General features: G+C 26.1%; 1 protein-coding gene across 1 annotated transcript; it reads right to left on the bottom strand.

Annotated features, from left to right (window-relative positions):
- Window positions 1-6,435: 6,435 nt before the first annotated feature.
- On the bottom strand, window positions 6,436-24,084 carry LOC145741539 (uncharacterized). The gene is made up of 19 exons (XM_082559136.1): window positions 23,885-24,084; window positions 23,339-23,452; window positions 22,953-23,015; window positions 22,017-22,164; window positions 21,598-21,839; window positions 21,446-21,494; window positions 21,101-21,208; window positions 20,844-20,921; window positions 20,400-20,549; window positions 14,305-16,266; window positions 11,035-11,066; window positions 10,095-10,179; window positions 9,558-9,665; window positions 8,829-9,008; window positions 8,478-8,576; window positions 8,297-8,395; window positions 8,060-8,119; window positions 7,834-7,984; window positions 6,436-7,676 (listed from the first exon to the last, which is right to left on the bottom strand). The coding sequence occupies exons 1-19, from the start codon at window positions 23,974-23,976 to the stop codon at window positions 7,660-7,662; spliced, it is 3,837 nt and encodes a 1,278-aa protein (XP_082415262.1). The 5' UTR covers window positions 23,977-24,084; the 3' UTR covers window positions 6,436-7,659.

Here is a 24,084-nt window from a genome sequence, read left to right on the forward strand (position 1 = left end):
GTTTTAAGATTTCATAAATTTTTAATAAAAGTTTCATAACTTTTATAAATATTAATATTTTCGAAAAATATTATGTAAACACGTTAATTGGATCTGTGCGATTCTAACACAACAATTATTTTTTGATTTAAAATTTTTAATTTTTTTTCAAAAAATTTGTATGCAATATCATTGGCCAAAAATATCACGTGACCTAATTAAACCCAAAATAAAAATTACCTCAAACTTTTGTTTTACTGAAAATTTTTGCGAAATGTTTTATCTTGAATGTTAGTTAGGCCAATGCGCGTGCAATAAAATACAAAATTTTAGGTTTTGAGATTTCATAAATTTTTAATAAAAGTTTCATAACTTTTATGAATATTAATATTTTCGAAAAATATTTTGTAAACACGGTAATTGGACCTGTGCGGTTCTAACACAACAATTATTTTTTGATTTAAAATTTTTTATTTTTTTTTTTTAAATTTGTGTGCAATACCATTGGCCAAAAATATCACGTGACCTAATTAAACCCAAAATAAAAATTACCTCAAACTTTTGTATTACTGAAAAGTTTTGCGAAATGTTTTATCTTGAATGTTAGTTAAGCCAATGCGCGTCTAATAAAATACAAAATTTTAGGTTTTGAGATTTCATAAATTTTTAATAAAAGTTTCATAACTTTTATAAATATTAATATTTTTGAAAAATATTTTGTAAACACGGTAATTGGACCTGTGCGGTTCTAACACAACAATTATTTTTCGATTTAATATTTTTAATTTTTTTCAAAAAATTTGTATGCAATATCATTGGCCAAAAATATCACGTGACCTAAGGAAAACCAAAATAAAAATTACCTCAAACTTTTGTTTTACTGAAAATTTTCGCGAAATGTTTTATCTTGAATGTTAGTTAGGCCAATGCGCGTGTAATAAAATACAAAATTTTAGGTTTTGAGATTTCATAAATTTTTAATAAAAGTTTCATAACTTTTATGAATATTAATATTTTCGAAAAAAATTTTGTAAACACGGTAATTGGACCTGTGCGGTTCTAACACAACAATTATTTTTTGATTTAAAATTTTTTATTTTTTTAAAAAAAATTTGTGTGCAATATCATTGGCCAAAAATATCACGTGACCTAATTTAACCCAAAATAAAAATTACCTCAAACTTTTGTATTACTGAAAATATTTGCGAAATGTTTTATCTTGAATGTTAGTTAGGCCAATGCGCGTCTAATAAAATACAAAATTTTAGGTTTTGAGATTTCATAAATTTTTAATAAAAGTTTCATAACTTTTATAAATATTAATATTTTTGAAAAATATTTTGTAAACACGGTAATTGGAACTGTGCGGTCCTAACACAACAATTATTTTTCGATTTAAAATTTTTAATTTTTTTCAAAAAATTTGTATGCAATATCATTGGCCAAAAATATCACGTGACCTAATGAAAACCAAAATAAAAATTACCTCAAACTTTTGTTTTACTGAAAATTTTCGCGAAATGTTTTATCTTGAATGTTAGTTAGGCCAATGCGCGTGTAATAAAATACAAAATTTTAGGTTTTGAGATTTCATAAATTTTTAATAAAAGTTTCATAACTTTTATAAATATTAATATTTTTGAAAAATATTTTGTAAACACGGTAATTGGACCTGTGCGGTTCTAACACAACAATTATTTTTCGATTTAAAATTTTTAATTTTTTTCAAAAAATTTGTATGCAATATCATTGGCCAAAAATATCACGTGACCAAATGAAAACCAAAATAAAAATTACCTCAAACTTTTGTTTTACTGAAAATTTTCGCGAAATGTTTTATCTTGAATGTTAGTTAGGCAAATGCGCGTGTAATAAAATACAAAATTTTAGGTTTTGAGATTTCATAAATTTTTAATAAAAGTTTCATAACTTTTATGAATATTAATATTTTCGAAAAATATTTTGTAAACACGGTAATTGGACCTGTGCGGTTCTAACACAACAATTGTTTTTCGATTTAAAATTTTTTATTTTTTTTTTAAAAAAATTTGTATGCAATATCATTGGCCAAAAATATCACGTGACCAAATGAAAACCAAAATAAAAATTACCTCAAACTTTTGTTTTACTGAAAATTTTCGCGAAATGTTTTATCTTGAATGTTAGTTAGGCAAATGCGCGTGTAATAAAATACAAAATTTTAGGTTTTGAGATTTCATAAATTTTTAATAAAAGTTTCATAACTTTTATGAATATTAATATTTTCGAAAAATATTTTGTAAACACGGTAATTGGACCTGTGCGGTTCTAACACAACAATTGTTTTTCGATTTAAAATTTTTTATTTTTTTTCAAAAAATTTGTATGCAATATCATTGGCCAAAAATATCACGTGACCTAATGAAAACCAAAATAAAAATTACCTCAAACTTTTGTTTTACTGAAAATTTTCGCGAAATGTTTTATCTTGAATGTTAGTTAGGCCAATGCGCGTCTAATAAAATACAAAATTTTAGGTTTTGCGATTTCATAAATTTTTAATAAAAGTTTCATAACTTTTATAAATATTAATATTTTTGAAAAATATTTTGTAAACACGGTAATTGGACCTGTGCGGTTCTAACACAACAATTATTTTTCGATTTAATATTTTTAATTTTTTTCAAAAAATTTGTATGCAATATCATTGGCCAAAAATATCACGTGACCTAATTAAACCCAAAATAAAAATTACCTCAAACTTTTGTTTTACTGAAAATTTTCGCGAAATGTTTTATCTTGAATGTTAGTTAGGCCAATGTGCGTCTAATAAAATACAAAATTTTAGGTTTTGAGATTTCATAAATTTTTAATAAAAGTTTCATAACTTTTATGAATATTAATATTTTCGAAAAATATTTTGTAAACACGGTAATTGGACCTGTGCGGTTCTAACACAACAATTATTTTTTGATTTAAAATTTTTTATTTTTTTAAAAAAAATTTGTGTGCAATACCATTGGCCAAAAATATCACGTGACCTAATTAAACCCAAAATAAAAATTACCTCAAACTTTTGTATTACTGAAAAGTTTTGCGAAATGTTTTATCTTGAATGTTAATTAGGCCAATGTGCGTCTAATAAAATACAAAATTTTAGGTTTTGAGATTTCATAAATTTTTAATAAAAGTTTCATAACTTTTATGAATATTAATATTTTCGAAAAATATTTTGTAAACACGGTAAATGGACCTGTGCGGTTCTAACACAACAATTATTTTTCGATTTAAAATTTTTATTTTTTTTCAAAAAATTTGTATGCAATATCATTGGCCAAAAATATCACGTGACCTAATTAAACCCAAAATAAAAATTACCTCAAACTTTTGTTTTACTGAAAATTTTCGCGAAATGTTTTATTTTGAATGTTAGTTAGGCCAATGTGCGTCTAATAAAATACAAAATTTTAGGTTTTGAGATTTCATAAATTTTTAATAAAAGTTTCATAACTTTTATGAATATTAATATTTTCGAAAAATATTTTGTAAACACGGTAATTGGACCTGTGCGGTTCTAACACAACAATTATTTTTCGATTTAAAATTTTTAATTTTTTTCAAAAAATTTGTATGCAATATCATTGGCCAAAAATATCACGTGACCTAAGGAAAACCAAAATAAAAATTACCTCAAACTTTTGTTTTACTGAAAATTTTCGCGAAATGTTTTATCTTGAATGTTAGTTAGGCCAATGTGCGTGTAATAAAATACAAAATTTTAGGTTTTGAGATTTCATAAATTTTTAATAAAAGTTTCATAACTTTTATGAATATTAATATTTTCGAAAAATATGTTGTAAACACGGTAATTGGACCTGTGCGGTTCTAACACAACAATTATTTTTTGATTTAAAATTTTTAATTTTTTTCAAAAAATTTGTATGCAATATCATTGGCCAAAAATATCACGTGACCTAATGAAAACCAAAATAAAAATTACCTCAAACTTTTGTTTTACTGAAAATTTTCGCGAAATGTTTTATCTTGAATGTTAGTTAGGCCAATGTGCGTGTAATAAAATACAAAATTTTAGGTTTTGAGATTTCATAAATTTTTAATAAAAGTTTCATAACTTTTATGAATATTAATATTTTCGAAAAATATTTTGTAAACACGGTAATTGGACCTGTGCGGTTCTAACACAACAATTATTTTTCGATTTAAAATTTTTTATTTTTTTTCAAAAAATTTGTATGCAATATCATTGGCCAAAAATATCACGTGACCTAATTAAACCCAAAATAAAAATTATCTCAAACTTTTGTTTTACTGAAAATTTTCGCGAAATGTTTTATCTTGAATGTTAGTTAGGCCAATGTGCGTCTAATAAAATACAAAATTTTAGGTTTTACGATTTCATAAATTTTTAATAAAAGTTTCATAACTTTTATGAATATTAATATTTTCGAAAAATATTTTGTAAACACGGTAATTGGACCTGTGCGGTTCTAACACAACAATTATTTTTTGATTTAAAATTTTTTATTTTTTTTCAAAAAATTTGTATGCAATATCATTGGCCAAAAATATCACGTGACCTAATTAAACCCAAAATAAAAATTACCTCAAACTTTTGTTTTACTGAAAATTTTTGCGAAATGTTATATCTTGAATGTTAGTTAGGCCAATGTGCGTCTAATAAAATACAAAATTTTAGGTTTTGAGATTTCATAAATTTTTAATAAAAGTTTCATAACTTTTATGAATATTAATATTTTCGAAAAATATTTTGTAAACACGGTAATTGGACCTGTGCGGTTCTAACACAACAATTATTTTTCGATTTAAAATTTTTAATTTTTTTACAAAAAATTTGTATGCAATATCATTGGCCAAAAATATCACGTGACCTAATTAAACCCAAAATAAAAATTATCTCAAACTTTTGTTTTACTGAAAATTTTCGCGAAATGTTTTATCTTGAATGTTAGTTAGGCCAATGTGCGTCTAATAAAATACAAAATTTTAGGTTTTGAGATTTCATAAATTTTTAATAAAAGTTTCATAACTTTTATGAATATTAATATTTTCGAAAAATATTTTGTAAACACGGTAATTGGACCTGTGCGGTTCTAACACAACAATTGTTTTTCGATTTAAAATTTTTTATTTTTTTTCAAAAAGTTTGTATGCGATATCATTGGCCAAAAATATCACGTGACCTAATTAAACCCAAAATAAAAATTATCTCAAACTTTTGTTTTACTGAAAATTTTCGAAAAAGGTCAATGCGTTAGGCCAATGCGCGTGTAATAAAATACAAAAATTTTAGGTTTTGAGATTCCATAAATTTTTAATAAAAGTTTCATAATTTTTATGAATATTAATATTTTTTTTAATTTTTATGAATATTAATATTTGATAACAATTGAAAAAATAAATATGTTCATTAGATTATTGCGCTTATATTGGTTAAGTAAATTTTTGATTTAAAACTTTTAAATACTTTTTTATACAAACTAGCAAGGTTGGTGACGTAACAAAGTCTTGTTGATAAGCGCTGATAAGAAAATGTAACTAAGTCATTATGCCAAATATAAAAACAACGTAACTTTTTTTTTCATAAGTATTTTCACGAATTTCTTTTTCTACAATTTTAATAGAGTAGTTGCGGTTTCGTTGAAATATTTAAAGTCGATGAGACAATTTCTTAGTAAAAGTGTAAAAACTTTTTTAAATTTATAAAAATTTAACTTAATATTTAAAAAATATGTTCATTAGGCTGCTGCGCTTATATTGGTAACGTTTTTGTCGATTTTAAAATTGAAATTTTTTAAAGTAATTTTTTATACTAACTAGCATGGTCTGTGACGTCACTTAGTAACGTTGGTAAGCGCTGATAAGAAAGAAACTAAGTCAATATGCCGAATATAAAAACAGCTTACCTATTGTTTTATTAGGTTTTCTCCTGAATTTCCTTTTATTAAATGTTAATTAGGTCAATGTGCTTCTAATAAAACAAATATAAATACAATTTGAAGTACAACACTTTATCAGTAAAAGTGACATAACTTTTCTGGATATTATAAAACTGACAAAATATTTGCAGAATTTTCTATAACTTATTTAACTATTTGCTGACATTTTCCTAATATAAAAAGCTTAACCTCAGTTACGATTTATAGTTGCCAAAACAAATGAAGTCTCTGGTAAACCTCACAGTTTAAGGCGAACAGGTTTGTTTTTATTTTAACAAAAAGAAACAAGAAATTCTCTCTTTGCGCTGATTAGCTTAAAAACAAAACTAACAAAAACTTTCTTAAAGAAATAAGGGCGACGGTTCGATTCCCAACAACACCAATATTTTTAAAAATTTTTATTTTGTTTTTAAACTCATTTATTCAACATTTTTTTTTTAGTTTAATGTAATTTATATACTTCATTCTTAACTAGTTCTAAGTTACTACGCCTTTTTGATATATATCATTGTATTGCTTATATATATATTACAAGATTAATAAGAAATAATCACTTACAAATTAATTAAAATCATCAACATGATAACTATGAGTTAGTGCAGATAGAAAATAAAAACAAAGCAAAATGGTTATTGTCAAATATATTGAAATAAGAAACTTTATAAATTCTAGAAACCTACCTTAAAATTTTTTTAAAGAGATAAAAATGTTGAAACTTTGCTGAGAAATTGTTATTAGTATTTGCGATACAAATATGTACAAAAGCGCGTTAAGGCAATTTCTAATTAACCACAAATTTAAAAAGCACAAATTTGGTCAAACAGGGCAAAAAGCATAAAAAAGTGTGTAGGCATATGTATATTTACAACACAAATATAGTAAAAATAATAAAAATACTGATTTTTTGTTGAAACATATTATAAAACTAACCATTAAAATTATTTTAAAAAGTTTTGGACTTTGATAAACAGAAAACTTAAAATCACTTGAAACTTGTAGTAGTAAAAACTAAATAATGCTGGCATACAAAAACAGTAAAACAGTTTAAAAATTCTGAATAGTAATATATCATTTGCTATTTCCAATTATTAAGAATAAAATAAGTATATAGAATGTTATTAGTGCAAAACATTATTCTTTTAAAACCTAACTTTAATAAAAATAAGCAAGAATATTATGGAATAAAAGGTAATGAAAATCGGGAATGTAAAAGATCACAAAGCATTAATAAAAATAAAATTGGCATTTCAAGTTTTTAAAATAGATATACAGATTTTGTCCGAATTTTAAATTAAAAATACAAATATACAAAATTACAGTTTTTTTTTCAGCAGCAAAAAAAATTCAAAACAAAAATTTTGTTAAGTTTTATTATAAACACTGTTTTTTTAACATAAAATAGCATGCTGCAAATAATAAAGATTAAACTTAGCAATACAGATAACGGTGATTTAAAAACATCTTTTTAAGTTTAATTTTACTGCATTAAGCTTACAAAATACAATAACATTTAGCAGATTTTTAGAATATTGCTTTTTAAATTCCCACCAAAGATATAATATTTTTTTGATTGCAATAAACTACAAAAATTCTGGAAAACTGAAAAATATTATTTTTTGTAAATACCATTTGTTGTGCTGGAAGGGTAAATTGCATGTTTTTTCAATTTAAAAAGCAGTTTAATGATGTTTTCATTTTAAAATTTGAAAATTTTTTTTTATTCCTAATCATAACCTCGATCTAAAAATAAATATTAAAATTTTATTATTATTTTCTTTATTAAAACAAAGTTAAAAATCTATCACTTTAAAGTCTTTACAAAAAAAAACTTACGCACATCGTTACAATTTCAAAAGGTTCTTACTAAATATAAAACTTTAAATAAAAAAGTATTTACCTTCAACTTCAGAGCAGGAACTGAGACCTTCTTCTTCTTCATCATCGTCATGGTCTGATAGTTCTTCACTAGAACTTGAAGATTGCCTTCTTCTTGCAGGTTCTATTTCTTCCTTCTCAACTTTTGGAGTTGGTTTTGGAGCAGAAACTTCCTAAAAAATAAAATCAAAAAAATGTATAAAAAAAATATTAAAAGTCGATTTAAACAAATTTGTCAAAAATTCCACCTCGTCTTGAGTAGCTTTATTTTCCCACAATGATTTTTTGTTCGAAACATCAGCTGTAACCTATAAAAAAAATTTAAATAATTTTTATATTTGATGAAAAAATTTGTTTCATTTTTTTCATTTTGAAAAATTCATAAAAAAAAAAAAAATGGAAAAAATGGAAAAAATTTGTATTAAGAATTATTATAAAGTTCAACAACATAAATAATTTAACATATAACCAAGTAACAATCCTACCTTTGGAACACTGGTCTTGTTAGTCTTAGATGTTGGCTCAGAAGTTATACTTTTCCATTTATTCAAGCGGTCACCAACCCCAGTACCAGCATAATCAACCTACAACAAAATTTAATTATTTTTAAGATAACATAAAAATGTTAAATTTAATTTTACCATAGCAAAATAGATATGATATTACCTTCTTGGTGGTATCTGCAGGTGATTTAGCGGCAACTTCACCCTTTTCCCACTGGTTCAATCGACTAAGTACTCCAGTTTTTATTGTTACTGGTGATTCCTACATAAAAAATAACAAAAACGTATAAAAGTAGTGATACAATACAATATTAAAATGAAAAATAAAGTATGTTCAATTTAGGTATTTGGTATTTAAGTACATTATATGTTTTAGTATTTAGAAATTTAGGTATTTTTCCAGTAAATTCATACCCATTTAAATGAATAATATAACTCGGTGAATTTTACCAATTAATTAAAAAATTGTAAAAATTACTTAAACTTTATTTATTTCTAAAAAATCTTTACTTACAGATTTTTTAGCTCCTGATTTTTGTTCTAACATTTTCAAATAATTATTCTTCCGGCTCGAGAAATCAGCTCCTGCAAGCTCCGATGTGTCCTTGGACGATTTAACGGAGGATGATCCTATCTTCCTGCTCTCCCATAAGTTCTTACGAGATGATACTCCGGTTGCAACGACAGCAGGTTCCTGCAAAAGAAAAAAAGAAATTATAAAAAACATTTTTTTACTAAAAATTTTGATTAAGTTTTGTAAAATGTAAAAAAATGAATATTATTACATTTAGGTAAATAAAAATGTAGCAAAATTTGTTAAAAATCAGGAAAATAAAGAATTAGAGAACAACTCTGTATAAAGCAGATATAAATCTAATAAAATTGTTGAAAAATACAAAAATTTTGAAAAGAAAGAATTGCACAAACCAATAAAAGAATTGATTTCGAACTTGAAAAATCTGAATTACAAAAAAAGAAAGAAATTAAAGAATAATTAAAAAAATAAAAAGATTAAAAGGTAGTAAAGTAGATAGTTAAAAAGAATTAGAAAATTTAAAAACAAAATAATAGAAATACATTTTATAAACTAATGAAATATCAAAAAAAATAATTAAAAAAGTTGAATGAAAACAATAAGGTAAGCAAAATAAATAATAATATATAAAAATATTTACTTTAGTGATAAGAAAATATAAAAAAGATCAAACATTATACGAATTCAGAGGAAGATTTAATATTTTACCTTTTTGGCCAAATTTTTCTCAGCACTAAGTACATCTCCTCTCTCCCATCTATTCAACCTATCACTCACATCTTTACCTCTTATTGGAGTAGCTGTCTTTTTTACCTCCTAAAATAATTTATTTAATATAATGATAACGTGTTAAAAAAATGGACATAGAAATAACATGCTGTTCTAGTACAATTGTTTTTTTTTATATTTGTTTATTCCTGATATGAGAAGGTCGACTTCGCAAAAAAAACATAGGTAATATTTGTTACCCCGACACAGTCTCGAGTTGGTTTTAGCAGTTTGCGATATTATAAAGATTATAATTGCCTGCTAATTATACTGCTGATTAAGTGTTGGCTTAGCAGGAGTTCCTACTGTTTATAGCACCTTACTCATGGGCGCTACATCATGGGAGGACTGGGAATCAAACCCATGACATCATGTATGTAAGCTAATGATTTTATGGAAGTATTAAAAGATAAATAATATCAACAAAACTTATTCTTGTTTGTAAACGTTAATAACAAAGTAGTCAAGTCAACTAACATGTTTTGAAGCCTGTTTTGTGTATTTTTCCAACCTACTATCAAGACTTCCACCACTGACTTTTTCTGGAGCTTTTGATTTTGGCCTAAAAACAATAATTTATCTATTTTAATTGAATTAATATAAAGGCAATTAAAGGCATCGAAAAAAAAAATACCCACTAAAAAAACATAAAGAAGCTACCTAAAAAAAGAAAGAAACTCTTAAAATTAGAACAATTGCTAAACACAACTTTTTAAAAAAATTACATTTACAAAAATTTTTTAACTATTTAAACGTGTATAGTTAAAAGTCAACAAATTAATTTTCTCTAAATCGTGTATTCCTATGACGTCATTATTTAACTGTGGCCACATTTAACGGCGACGCCCTTTTTAACACAAACGAAATTAAAACTCAACACGTGTTTATTAGGAGCGGTATGACATTATGACATCATAGAGGAGTTTATCATCGAAGTCAAGTGAAGTATTGTGAAGTAACGTTACATATATATCTAACTTTAAGGCGATTTTGTTATAAATAACTGAGTTGTATAATAAACAAAGTAAATCGCATAAAATGACGTCATAAAAATGCCGTACTTTCATTTTACCATGCTGGGTGTTTAATAAAAATCGGGTTTATTTATTTAACCATTATTCATTTTAAAATTTAGGTTTTGAGCGCATAAACGAAAGTAATAAAAAGATTTACAATACATGTTACATTATTGCGACGAAAAAAATGTCAAAATCAATTTAATCATTTAAAATATGTCATAAAAAATACGTAAATTTTATTTTAACTTTGTAACTTTTGTGTTAGCTTTTTAAAAACATTTTGGGACTTAATGTAAGAAATATTTTGCTTTAAATTCGTGGCATAGTTTATATTAAAATAGGAGTTAAGGAATGTACAAAACTCAGTCATGCAAAACATATAAAAAAAGTTTACTCACGTATCAGTTAAATGCTTGTTTAATTTCTCAACCTAAAAAAATAAAAAATTAATAAATTTAAAAAAATGTTAACTTTTAATGTAACATTTCAGAAGTAATATAGTGGTATTAAAAAATAAATATTTTTTACTTTTTTTTGGCAAAATTGATTTTTGATTACTAATAACTTTTGCGTAAAAAATTAGACCAGACGGTTTGGATTTGCCAAATTAAAACATAATTAATGACTTTTTAGAAATAAATTAATTAATAATCACGTTAATTACGCAGGTCTTAACGTATTTGGGCCATTTTTATGCAAAAAAAAATATTTTGCAAAAATCTAATACCGCTATATTACAAACATATATTTTATATATAAAATAATATTTAATATTTGTATATTATAACCATTTTAAATTGAAAGCAAAAAATGATTAATTTTAAATTAATGCCAGTATTATATTGCCATGCCCTTTCTCTAAGCAAAGTGTTAAATTTTAACACTAAAACACCTTACTATGCCAAAAGTTCATGCAAAAGTTTATTAGTATATATGTAACAAATGAAATTATTAGCTTAAATAGTTATTGCTTATTAAGTAAATTGGGTTTATTTTATTAATTTTACAACAATTATTATTAAATTATTAAAAGTATTTAGATTAAAACTTTAAAAACCTTTAAAAATTTAAAATAAAACAATTAGTATACTTAATATTTGCTTATATTTTATTAAAACTTAAAATTTATGACCATTTAAGAGCAATTTGAAAAGTTAGGATTTTCTTAAAAAGGAGAAAGAATTTTACATACATTGTGTTTACTAGACCGAAACGAAACTTTGTCGTCCAAAAAGCACGAAAAAAACAAACAAAATCTTTGTTTAAAAAAATTAAAAGTTTTCAAAACCAAAAAACTGTAAATCTTAATCATAAACTACTTTAAAAAGTTCCAACAAGATATCTACTACACATAATTAAATACTTCATAGATTAGATTGTATTTTAGACTAAAAAAAATATACCAAATTCTATTTTTTTAATATTTATTTCAAGCGATTTGCTTTCTAAAGTATATATTTAACTTTAATATGTCTGATATATTATATTTAGGACTTTCAATTTATTTTTTACAATTTTTTGAAAAACTATTTTGTTAATAGTGTTGTGCTTGGTCTAAAAAGAAAGGGGCGTATATATATATAACAAATTACGTATAAAGATCAAGTTTTATAAGTTTGAAATACGTAAGACATTTTGCAAATTATATAAACCACCAAAAACAATATTCTAAGGGCAAAATAAGTTTAAAATCGACCCAAAATCGCTGTAAAACTGCATAAATCAATTCAAAACTGCACACTGATAAGAACCCGGCTTTGTGACGTCACAGACTGAGTTTTGTGAGCGACAATACCATGTTTGGAAGTAGAAATCGGCGGTTTAGTAATGTAGGCATTTTAAGCGCTCAGCCTTACTTGCAAAAACCTATCATTATATCGTGCCGCGGGGCAGTAGAGATACGAACTTGCCATTTTATTGTTGTTGTGTTAAAGTAATGGGCTTTAAATTATATGATATAGCATCGAAAAAGCGTGGTGTAATTAATTTTTGAAATTAAAAAAATATACTCATTTTAAAGATGGTAAAACTATATTATTTGTACAAAATAGGCAAAAAAACAATTTTAAAGGACACTTTGCTTTAATTTTTTACATAAATCAAGAATTTTTAAATTTTCTACTAAAAATCCAAAATTTAAAACTTTTGCAAAAAATAAAAATACAAAATTTTTTCATCATTTAACATGGGGTTGGTTTAAAGAAAAAAAAATCGCGAAAAATATAAAAAATTATTATTCTGGTTCAACATGCAAACAAATTAACATGGCTATTTTGCAAACAATTTAAAAACTCCCCCCAAAAAACAAACAAAAAATTAATAACGAACTATTTAGTGCGTAGTAGTGTTTGCCTGTTAATTAAATATAGCGTAGGTTGTTAGAGTAATTCACATAGCCATGCAGAAATCAAGATTTTAATTGTGTTTTATAAGCAATTAACATTGCTGCGTGGGAGTATATTACAAAATAAATTCAAGTTATTTTAAATGTGGTTGTTATCATTTATTAAAAATAATTGAAAATATTTTATTTTGAATTTTATTTGTACCTTTTTTTATATCGTATATGTTGTTAATTTTTTTTAAACCATGCATTAAAATAAATTGTTATAACTTTTAACTGCTTTGAAATAAGTAATTTTATTATTTATATGTTTTTTTTTTATTTAAATTTAACCATGCTTCTGCAAATAAGTCTTAAAATTGAGTAAAATTTTACGGTAATAAAACTAACATTTTTAATGAAAATAGTTTTAATTTCTATGTACAAAAATGTTTATTTGTTGCATGCTTTTTATTAAGTTTTTGTTTTTAAGGTCGCATTACTTTTTAAAAACTTTTATAGAAATTTTAATTTTTAAATTAAATATTTTTCATATAACGTATTTTTATTTTAGATTTTAATAATTTTTAATTCCGTATAATTTTACTTGTAGTGCAAAATTGAATAAAAATTCAAAGAAATTACAGAATTCAGAAGCAAACACCATTTACAAAAAACATGCAAGTTTAAACATATCATACCATTTCCGGGTTTATAAGGAAATAAATACGTAACCTTTTAAAACAATTTTCACACCCTGCCAAATTACTCCAAAAAATATTTAGATTTTTTATAGATAATTATATTTTAATATTATTGATATTATTTTAGCTCATGCGATTATTACGATTATATATTAGTTATAAATAAACATGCTTTATAATTTACATGCAACAGGCAATATTAATAGGGGACCAAGTTAATACAAATATGCTAAATAGGTTTTAATATATGCAAGTGTTATAACGTTGTGTGTAATATAAGTGTGTCAACATTTATTTAAAATATATTTCATAATTAAAAGGGTACTGGGGGTTTGAAGGGTAAGAACAAGTTTTGGGGGTTTATGGGGAAGTTTTTAAAATATGGGTTTAAATAACTGGTTAAAAATATTTTTTACAAAATTAAAATGGTACAAACAAGGGGGTCAAATTTAACTGGATAAAAATTGGGGTAAAAAAATGGGTTTAAGTAGAATTTTATTAAAAAAGTAATTTCGGCATTTACAAGACCATAATATAATGACCACTACGTTATCAGCGCATACGTTATAACACTTGTAAAATTAACCCATTTAAACATGTTTATAAGCGAGGAACACACGATAATTTGTTTATAAACCAACCCCGTTCTCGCTGTCGGTGACGTCACGTTTCGCTCTGTTGCGTCGCCTCGTTCGAGATTTTTTGGACGACGATTTCTCACCGCTTTTTGAACTTTCTGTTTCTTTTGAATTTTCCGGCGTGACGTCATCAGTTTTCGATGACGCATTGTTTTCAATTTTACCGATATTATCAGTGTCATCAGCGTCTGGTTTTGTGTCGTCTGTTTTTCGAGTTTTTGTAAGTTTTTCCGGTTTTTCGCTTGGTTTTGGTTTTGAGACAACTTGAGGTTTTATTCTTGGTTTAGTTGGAATGGTTGGTTTTATTTGAGAAATTAAGATTTCATTTTTACCTTTTTCTGTCGCTTTATCGGATTTTTTATCCATTTTTTCGGAATTTTCTAATAAATTTTCCGATGTATCGTCGATCGTTTTTACTTCATTTTCAACATTTTCTAATTCGTTTGAAAGTTTTCGTTCTTGCATTTCAGAAAGTTTTTCTACATTTTCAGAGGATTCTTCGGTATCTTCTGTTGGTACTGCATCTTTAGAAGTAACTACTGCATTTATGAAAGATTTTTCATCATTTTTAGGTTTATTTTCTATTATTTTTACTACTGCATCATTTTGAATATTTTCTAAAACTTCTGGATTTTCAGAAATTTGTACTGCATCAGGTTCTATTGCATTATTAGTTGCTTTTTCGACAGTTTCAGAGGTTTTTACTGCATTGTCAGGTAACACTGCTTCTTTAGACAATTGTTCTTCATCGTTTAACGTTTTAATTTCATTTTCTTTAGATTTTTCGACTTTATTCTTTTTTTCGGGCTTCACAATTTCAAGCTTTGTCGTGGTTTTCTGTTTAGGTTTGACGGCAATTTCAGGTTTTAGAGAAACCTTGGATGTATTTCTTTGCTTCGGTTTATCTTCTTTTATCGAATCAGAAGACTGAGATTCATCCACTGGTTTAACCAACGACTTAGATTTATTTTCAGCTAAAAGTTGATTCTTGATTTCAGGTTTTGTTTGATTTTCTTTAACAGAAACTTTAGATTTTTCTTCGATTTTTGGTTTTCGTTTTCGAGGGACTGGTTTTACTGGCGAAGGAATATCAACAACAGGATCTACTTTCTCGTTCGATGACGTACTACCAGCACTGATGACGTCATCGGAGTCGATATCTGACGATGTATCGACGATTTTAAGGTAACCTTGATCACTTTTATCGCTTAAACTGTCCACAATATCGATTGTTTTGTTGTTGTTGTTGTTGCTATTGTTTGTGTTGTTGTTTTTCTGTTTGTTGTTTACAGAATTGTCGGAATCACTTGTATCGCTCAAATCGCCCACAATTTCAAGATTGTTGTTGTTGTTGTTGTTGTTGTTATTTTTATTGTTGTTTTTTGGTTTGTATTCGACTGAGTTATCAGAATGAGCTTCTTCTTCGATATCAGGCTTTAAAAAAAATTTCGCGCGGTCCTTTACGCTCATACGCTTTCCTCTAGGGGGAATTCCCGACGGAGGTTTTGTCGTCTTTTTGTCGTTCTCCTGACTTCCGGAAGGCTCCTGGAGGAAGTCAAGCAGCTCCTGCTGGCTGGAGGAGCCCTTTTTGATCTCAAGGTTAGAGAGGAAGTCGAGAAGGTCGCCAGCTTGTCGCTCCATCGCATCCAGGGATCTTCGGGTCTGATTTTTTCGACTCAGAGGTCGTGTCACGTGATGCGCACCCGACGCGTTCGCTTCTTCCCCCTTATCCGAGATCCGTAATCCCTGTTTAGTATACCGGTTCAAAATCCGGGCGCTCTGGGTGCGGCGCGGGACCGGAGGTCGAGATTCCGGATTTTTAATGACTTTGTCCATTTTATCCGGGCAGGTTTTATTCTTCGGGAAAGCCCCTTTTTCGGGGTAATCACCTTTTTCCATGATTTTCCGACGTCGTCTTATCGAAGAGTTTTTATCCTCGCAGTTAATTTGAAGTTCTTTTAACTTCTGTATATTTAAATAAAAAGTTTACAAACTGACGCCAACAAGCCTTGAATAAACAAACAAGTTAAACGACCTTCCAAATACATTAGCACACTAGCGATAATAACAAAGTAAATTGCTACTAATTTAAAAGCAAAAATCGATAAAAAATTAATTAATTTTAAATTATTTATCCAATTTAAGAAGCATTTTATTTGTACTGACATATCCTACGCTAGAGTGGTGAATTTATACTAACTAGTATCCAGTAAAAAATGACGGTTATATATTTTCTTTTTACGATTTTTTTCGACTGATTTGAAATTTCAACACACAGCTAGTAGGCAAATAAACCTGACAAAATTGTCTAACTGCCCACGTCATAATAAAAAGGTTACTAGGGGTCAAGAACTGGCCAATTACGAAAAACCTGCGTCAATCATAAAATATTGTATCATAACAATTTTTTTCTAACTCCTTTTATGTTTAAAATGCTATTCATAATTAGGACATCATTGTAAGGTACTACGCACTATAAAACGCGTTCTAACGTTATTGAATGTGTAACATATAGATATCTACGTAATCCAAACTTACCGTTGGGAATAGAAACAAAAAAACACAGGAAACTATACTAGTCTACATCGCTTGGTCTGTACTAGTTTTAATAACCGTGTGCAGACAACTTTCTTTAAGGTTATTCACGTAAATGAAAGATATCAAAAAGCCTTGACGAGGTACTTTACTTTTATGGAAAAAAAAAACAAAAAAATATGATTATTTGAGCCCATTTTTGACCTTGTGTTGACAGTTGTTTAAAAGTTATTTTAGTAATAAATCAATTACTTTTTGAAAAAACAAAACAAAGATTGCATATTGCCCATATATTGATATAAGAACTAGGAAAACATATACTTATTGCCTATGTAACCTATTGATATATTTTGACAACAACCTCTTTATACCACTACCTCAAAGTTGTCAAGAGACTGTATTTTTAATGTAATATTATTCTAAGCGTACTTATTTTCGTACAACTACAAAAACACTAAAATTGTAAAAAAAAAAATTTGCATTTTTTTCCTATATATCTTTAATAAACCCTTTAATATATAACTTAAACTACAACATAGCTTTCACAAATTAGGTCAAAAATTAACGCTAATTTTTCACATTAGGCAGTCTATTGTATGCGCATATCAACACATAAAACGTGAAACAAATTAAATCGTATTTCCTCATATATAGATTTTTTGGCAACGTACCACTGACTAGCCATTACCTTACAGCAATTTAAATGTACAAGTCGTGTTTTATGATAGCGTGACGTCATAACTCACACAACAAAATACAGAACGGAATTGAAAATATGTTTCGGTGATATTTAGATTTTGTTGTATAACAATGAAAAAATAGAAGTGCTTAACAATTTGATTCAATTTTTTTAAGGTATTTTTGTAGCCTGTCTATGCAAATACAGTAGTTCAAAAATCAATACTGTAAAATCTAACCCTAGGTAACAAACAGGCGAAAATTGAATTAAAAATCCTTGCTAAAAACTTTATAAAATACACCAATTTTAACTATTTAAAACTTTACATTCATAACTGATTAACCCACTTTTATTTAAACTTTAAATGCTTCCTAAAACTGCTAAATAAATAAGTATTTAAACCACACAAAATACGTATTTTTTGCTTTAAAACGCTAGCCTTAAAATGCGTTACATTCTGCACTAAAACATAACGCCTTAATTTAGGCCCTATACCTACGCTATAGCCATAATAAATTATTTATACCAGCCTTAAACGGAAATCAATAAACAAAAAAAAATTGGGCTTTAAATGTGTTACTTATGAAACGTATTGTTTTATGTAACATAACCTAAATTGGGCCATATGACGAAGTATCTAAATTTAAAAGGTAAATTATACCAACAAACGTAATGCAGCCTACTTAAGTTTTATTTCACATGCAATATGCAATGTTTTTCTTATATTAATAATTGACTATAGTTGTTTTTTTACGCCATTTGAACTACGTTATTTTTTACATAAATTTTAATCCTAGTTTTTGTCACTTTTTAATAACATATAACTTTAATATTACACTAACAGAAATACAATTTCTTTTTTAACATCATTTAAAAAATAAAAATAAAACTTTCTGGCTACCTTTAGACAGACAGGCAGACATACCTTACAAAAAATAAGCCAACAAAAAAACTAATACCTCTATACACTATAACACTACATAGCAAATTATCAAGCCCGAATAGAAATACCTAAACCAGGTTAGTATACAGAGTATTGAGAAAGTAAAAAACTGTATTTAAGCCAGTTAGTTTAATAATGCACAGACGTAAATGCTGACCGCTAATATAATAATCGTAAAATAACCACGTGATATTTTTATGCGATTTGTTAAACACACAGTAAATGAAGTGAATATGAATCATTTAGAAAGGCTGGTATCTGATTTTATGCCCTTGTGGGTTAATGTGATCACAGTGTGATATCAATGATTAATAACAGGGCCGGTGGGATTAAATAAAAAATACAAAAAAGTTTAAAAATCCCCAAAATTTTAAAAACTAAAAAAAACTACAAAATAATTTTTGATACTAAAAAAAAATATTTATAAAAAAATTGCAGTCCTGCTAAATCACATAAACACTCAAAAACAACCAAAAATTTGTTTTTTTTAGCCTATTTCTTATTTTTAAAACCAGCTAAAAAATATATATGATCTCACTAATTATCTATTGTTTTCTAAATTGAACAAAACAGTTTTCAGTTTAACTTACATATTATTAATATTTTACCATCAGTTATGACATGTATATGTTAACATGCATTTTTATATAGGTTAAATGTCTTGGTCCGGTAATTACATTTTCAATTGTTAATAAAAGAAAAATGACATTATAAAATGTCAAAAAAAAATCTGTTGCAGGCAAAAAAATAACTTAAAAAAACGTTAAGATTTTTAAAATATTTTTATATATGTAATAATAAACTTATTAACAAGTCTAAACTATGTGATATACAAATAAAAAATCCTGTTATATTTGACCTTTTAAAAAATGTTATATAAAAAAAGAATAAAAATATTTGATATAAAAATAATTGGCCCTATATTAAAAAAGCTCAATATTTAAAAATAGAAATTACAAAGTGTTTTGAAAAAAAATAGATTTCATAAAAAAATTTTGTTTTTTGTTTTTGGTATATATATGCAAAATATTTGTGCTATGTAGTTTATTATTAATTTAATTTAAACATTCAGACAAAATACTTGAAAGGCCTTTTGTCAATAGCTTTTGACCTATTTACAAACTTAAAAGTAAATATAACAACAAATTTAATCATTTACTATGTGTAAAGTGAAAATGATTAAATTAATTTAAAAATGGGACAACATAAAAGCATTTATTCAAAAGTGCCATGATTTTAACACACAAAAATTGATAATATTTTAACTTGAAGTCATAAAAAGTTAGTCTTAATAAAGCGTTAAACTTATCAAACCTATTAGAAACCTGTTTACAAATGCAAAATTACCAAAGATTAAAATAGTACATGCTCTTGCCCTGGGCAAATTACACATTAACTAATAAAACCAAAATTACAAAAGGTATTTTTTATGACAAATTCACAGCCAATTTCACAAATAAAACTATGCACACAAAATAAGTTGTGAAATTCTTTATACTCTTTGAAAGAACCAGTTAATATTTAATTTAAATTTATTTTATAGTCAGGTTGTTAAGAACTATACCAATTTGAATGTTAGAGTTTATTTTTAACTTAGAACTTGGAGCATTTTTAAATGATAATCTTTTTTGGGTTTGGGCTTGATATTTATCATTAAAGTACACAGAAATGCGGTAAACCTGTGTTGATCGGGTTAAATTTACAATCAAAATGAATCTTATATTACTGGTTGTATTTTAATATGACACAACTTAATTTAAATATCTTAAACTCAAAGTTGCAGAAAACAACAAATTTTATTTTGATTTGATTTTTTTGCCAATGCAAAATGCCAATTTAAAACCTTTGATTTTTTTTAAAAACTTTTTTGCGATTTTGAATTTTAATTTAAGCCTCACTACCACATCATTACAACACACATTTGTTGCCATGCTAACTAACCTTTGATGCAAGAGGAGCGGCGATGCTCTTCGGACTGAGAGGTTGATCGTGGTCCTCCGATTCAGTGAGTTGCTTCCTGTATTGCTTTCTCTTCTCTTCTGCTTCTGCTCTCCGTGCTTCTCTCTCTTCTCGTTCAACTCTTAGTTGCTCCTAAAAAATATGTGGAAAATAATATTGAAGAAAAATTTAGAATTTTTTTTTTACAAATTAATGAAAAATCTTTTTTTAAAATGTTTTCAATCTTACAATTCAGGATTTTTAATTTAATTATCAAGGTTGATTTTTTGTTAAAAAATTCCTATGAGAATTTTTACAAATGTTATGAGGTTCAAATTTCTATCTCTTACACATTGTATAAATTTACTTAAAACCGCACACTTTAAAATGCACTTAAAAAAACTTTGAAGTCAATTTTTGCTTAAGTTTATTTAATAGATAAGTTACCTGATACTCTCTTTCACGCCTCGCTGCTTCCTCTTTCTCCCTTTTCTCTTCCTCCAAGCGTTTCTCTTCTCTTAATTTCTAAGAAAATAAATGGAAAACCATAAAATTTAACCTATTTTTACTTATGCAAATAAAAAATAAAAGCAATGACCGATTTAGCAATTATTTTGAACTTTGTGCTTTTCATCCAAATTTTGAAAATTTTTTTTAAAAAATTTAGAAATCATTTTTTTAATTTTTTACCATTATTAACTTACCCTTTTTTCTTCTAATTCTTTAAGTTTTAATTGATGGGATTCAACATCAGTATCGTCTTCTACCACGTATCTTTTCTTATTAGACATTTGTCGTTTCAATTTGATTTGCTAAAATTTTAGTTGAAAAAAAGTAGTAAGACTAGTTTTATATGTTACAATACTTATAAAAAAATAAATTCAAAAAAAAAATAAATTGGTTAGTAAACATAAAATTTAAAAAAAATTATTTAGAAATTAATTTCACAAAAATAACTAATATTTGTTGGGTAAATATAATAAAAAAACAATTTAATATTTTAATATATTATTTAAAAATCAGTTAAATAAATGTTTTTAAAATCTTACTTCAAGTTTTTTTTGGACTTCATTTGCTTCATCCTCTGCCCCATTTGACCTTTTATAGAAAAATTGAATTAAGCATATTTGTTGAAAAACCCTAGCCGGTGATTTATTTATTTCATAATTTAAAAAAATTGAAATTAAAAAATATGACTTACGATATTTTACTTGTGACTGTTACAGTTTTGATCGTTGTTTTTTTCTCAACTTCAATTTCTTCTGTCTCACTCTCACTAGAACCACTTTCTTCTTCTTCCTCTTCTTCTTCATCTACCTCTTCTTCTTTAACCTCTACTTCCACTTCTACCTGCTGTTCTTCTTCTTCTGGGTCCTCTTCTTCTTGGTCCTCTTCTTCCTGATCATCTTCTTCCTTTTGATCTTCGATTTCATCATGTCCATTCTGAATAAAAAAAAGAACTTGTTTTATATTTTACCAACCAAAATTTCTTTTTTTAAGTAGTAAGACTTGAATACTTGAAGTAAATGAAGTAAAAATTATGCAAAGAAGTTATTTTTTTTAAATATTTAGTCCAGACAATCAAGTATATAATAAAAAAATTAAAACATATTAACTTACCTCAACATAATGTTCCTCAATTTCAATAGTTTTTTCCTCGACGACAATTTCTTTATTTTTCCCCTCATCCACTGAGGTTTTAATGATCACAGTTGAACTGTAAGTGTCGACCTCCTTTCTACCTGATTCTAATTCTTCCCGCTGTCTCCTGAAAAATATAACAAAAAATGTAAAAAAATTCAAAAAAAAAATTTTTTTTTAATTTTTTTTTTTTTTAATTTTTAAATTCTTAAATTTTTTAAATTTTTTTATAAAGCACAAAAAATAATAAGAATAGTAAAGAAAAGTTGTATTTAGTCATGATTTTCTATTTAGAAAAAACAGCATTCAAAATTTATGCTATTACAGCATTTTCGGAATAAATGCAATGTCTACATAAACAGATATGCCAAAAATGTTACAATTAATTACATATCAACATATCTAGATAACAAGTATATATATTAAAACTTTTAACTTGTTCATATACAACATACAAACATAAAGATACAGTTTCCTGTTAGGAGTAGGCAATCACTTCCGCTCAATTGAGGGTTTAAGTAAGTGTATTTAAACATTTTGATATCCATATATAAACTTAAGTTACTTTACTTTATATATCAACCACCATTTAGAATTTAATTTAAAAAATTTATTATTGCATAGTTTTTTTTTGTCTAAAATTACAATGCCTTTTCTTTAAATATAGGTTACACAATGCCTAATTAATTTATTATAGGGTTTGAGTATTTTTCAATAGATTTAGCCAATTATATAAAAAGTCAAGTGGCGTCTGTCTATTGAAATGTATTTTCTCTACAATTTTATATAGTGTTAAATAAAGTTAAAGTATCGTTATAGGGCAACTATAAATAAATTACTTATAAAATGTTATTACCAAAGTTTTTTTAAAGATATAATAAATATTTAAAAAAAAATTGAAATTTCTTTTTTTACCTTCTTTCTTCTCTTCTTTTATCTCTATCTGCTCTTTGTTCCTCTTCTTCCTTTAACTGTTTTCTAAAATAAAGAAAAAAACCTTATGTTGTTTAAAAAAAAAAAACAACCATTAGTCAGCAGCCACAAAAAATACAAATACTTAGAAAACTGTTTTAGTTTTATAAAAAAAAAACAATTAATTTGCTAAATCCATTAATGTTAGATTACTAAGCTTATTAAGTGCTCATTAAATTAGATTTATTTGCAAATTTTTAGAGTTATAAAAGTTATTTACCTTTACATCAAACTTACACATTTCCAAGGAGCATAAAAAAATTAATTATTAAATAATGAAGTTACAATTTTTAAACAATTTTAACAAGAGAATTTTGTAAAATATTTACTCCAAATCCTCCCTTTCCCGCCTTCTTCTCTCCTCCCTCTCCTTTCTTCTTCTCAATCTCTCTTTTTCAAAGTCATCTTCATCATTTGCAGTGTTGTCACTTTTATGAACCAATCTTTAAAAAACATTTTATTTTGAAATTTTTAAATACATTTTCATATTTTAAACAGGCATTGGTATCTCTAAGCAAAAGAGAGACAAATATGATCTAAAACTTGCTAAAAAAAGTGCTGATAATTTATGAAGTGCTGCCCTTATAGAAAAAAAACTAAATTTTTTTCCCTTATAGATTGTAACTGCCTCATATTTTGGCTGCTGACTAAGTGTAGGCTTATCAGGAGTTTACACTGTTTATAGCGCCTTATTCAAGCTACAGCATAAGAGCAGTGAGGATTAAACCCAGGACCTCATGTACTGAAGTCAAGTGTTCGGACTACTACACCGAGCTGTCAGTAACATTGTCCTAAGATGTTTAATTTTGGTATAATTTAACTTTAAAAACATATCCACATAATAATATATACATAGACAATAAATTAACTCTGACCTATCTGCTTCGGCCAATAATTCTTGTCTTTTCTTTCTTCGTAGTTCTCTTCTTTGCTCCCAAGAAACGGAGTCATCCATAACATCGGTCATTTTAATTATTAAAAATATTCAATTTAATTAAAATACACAAAACTTGTAACTTTTTTGAAGATAAAAAAAAAAAAATTTGCTATTGCGGATATTTTGGCCCTAAAATAG

Source organism: Corella eumyota, chromosome 2 (assembly GCF_963082875.1).
Source record: "Corella eumyota chromosome 2, kaCorEumy4.1, whole genome shotgun sequence".
NCBI classification, from domain to species: Eukaryota; Metazoa; Chordata; class Ascidiacea; order Phlebobranchia; family Corellidae; genus Corella; species Corella eumyota.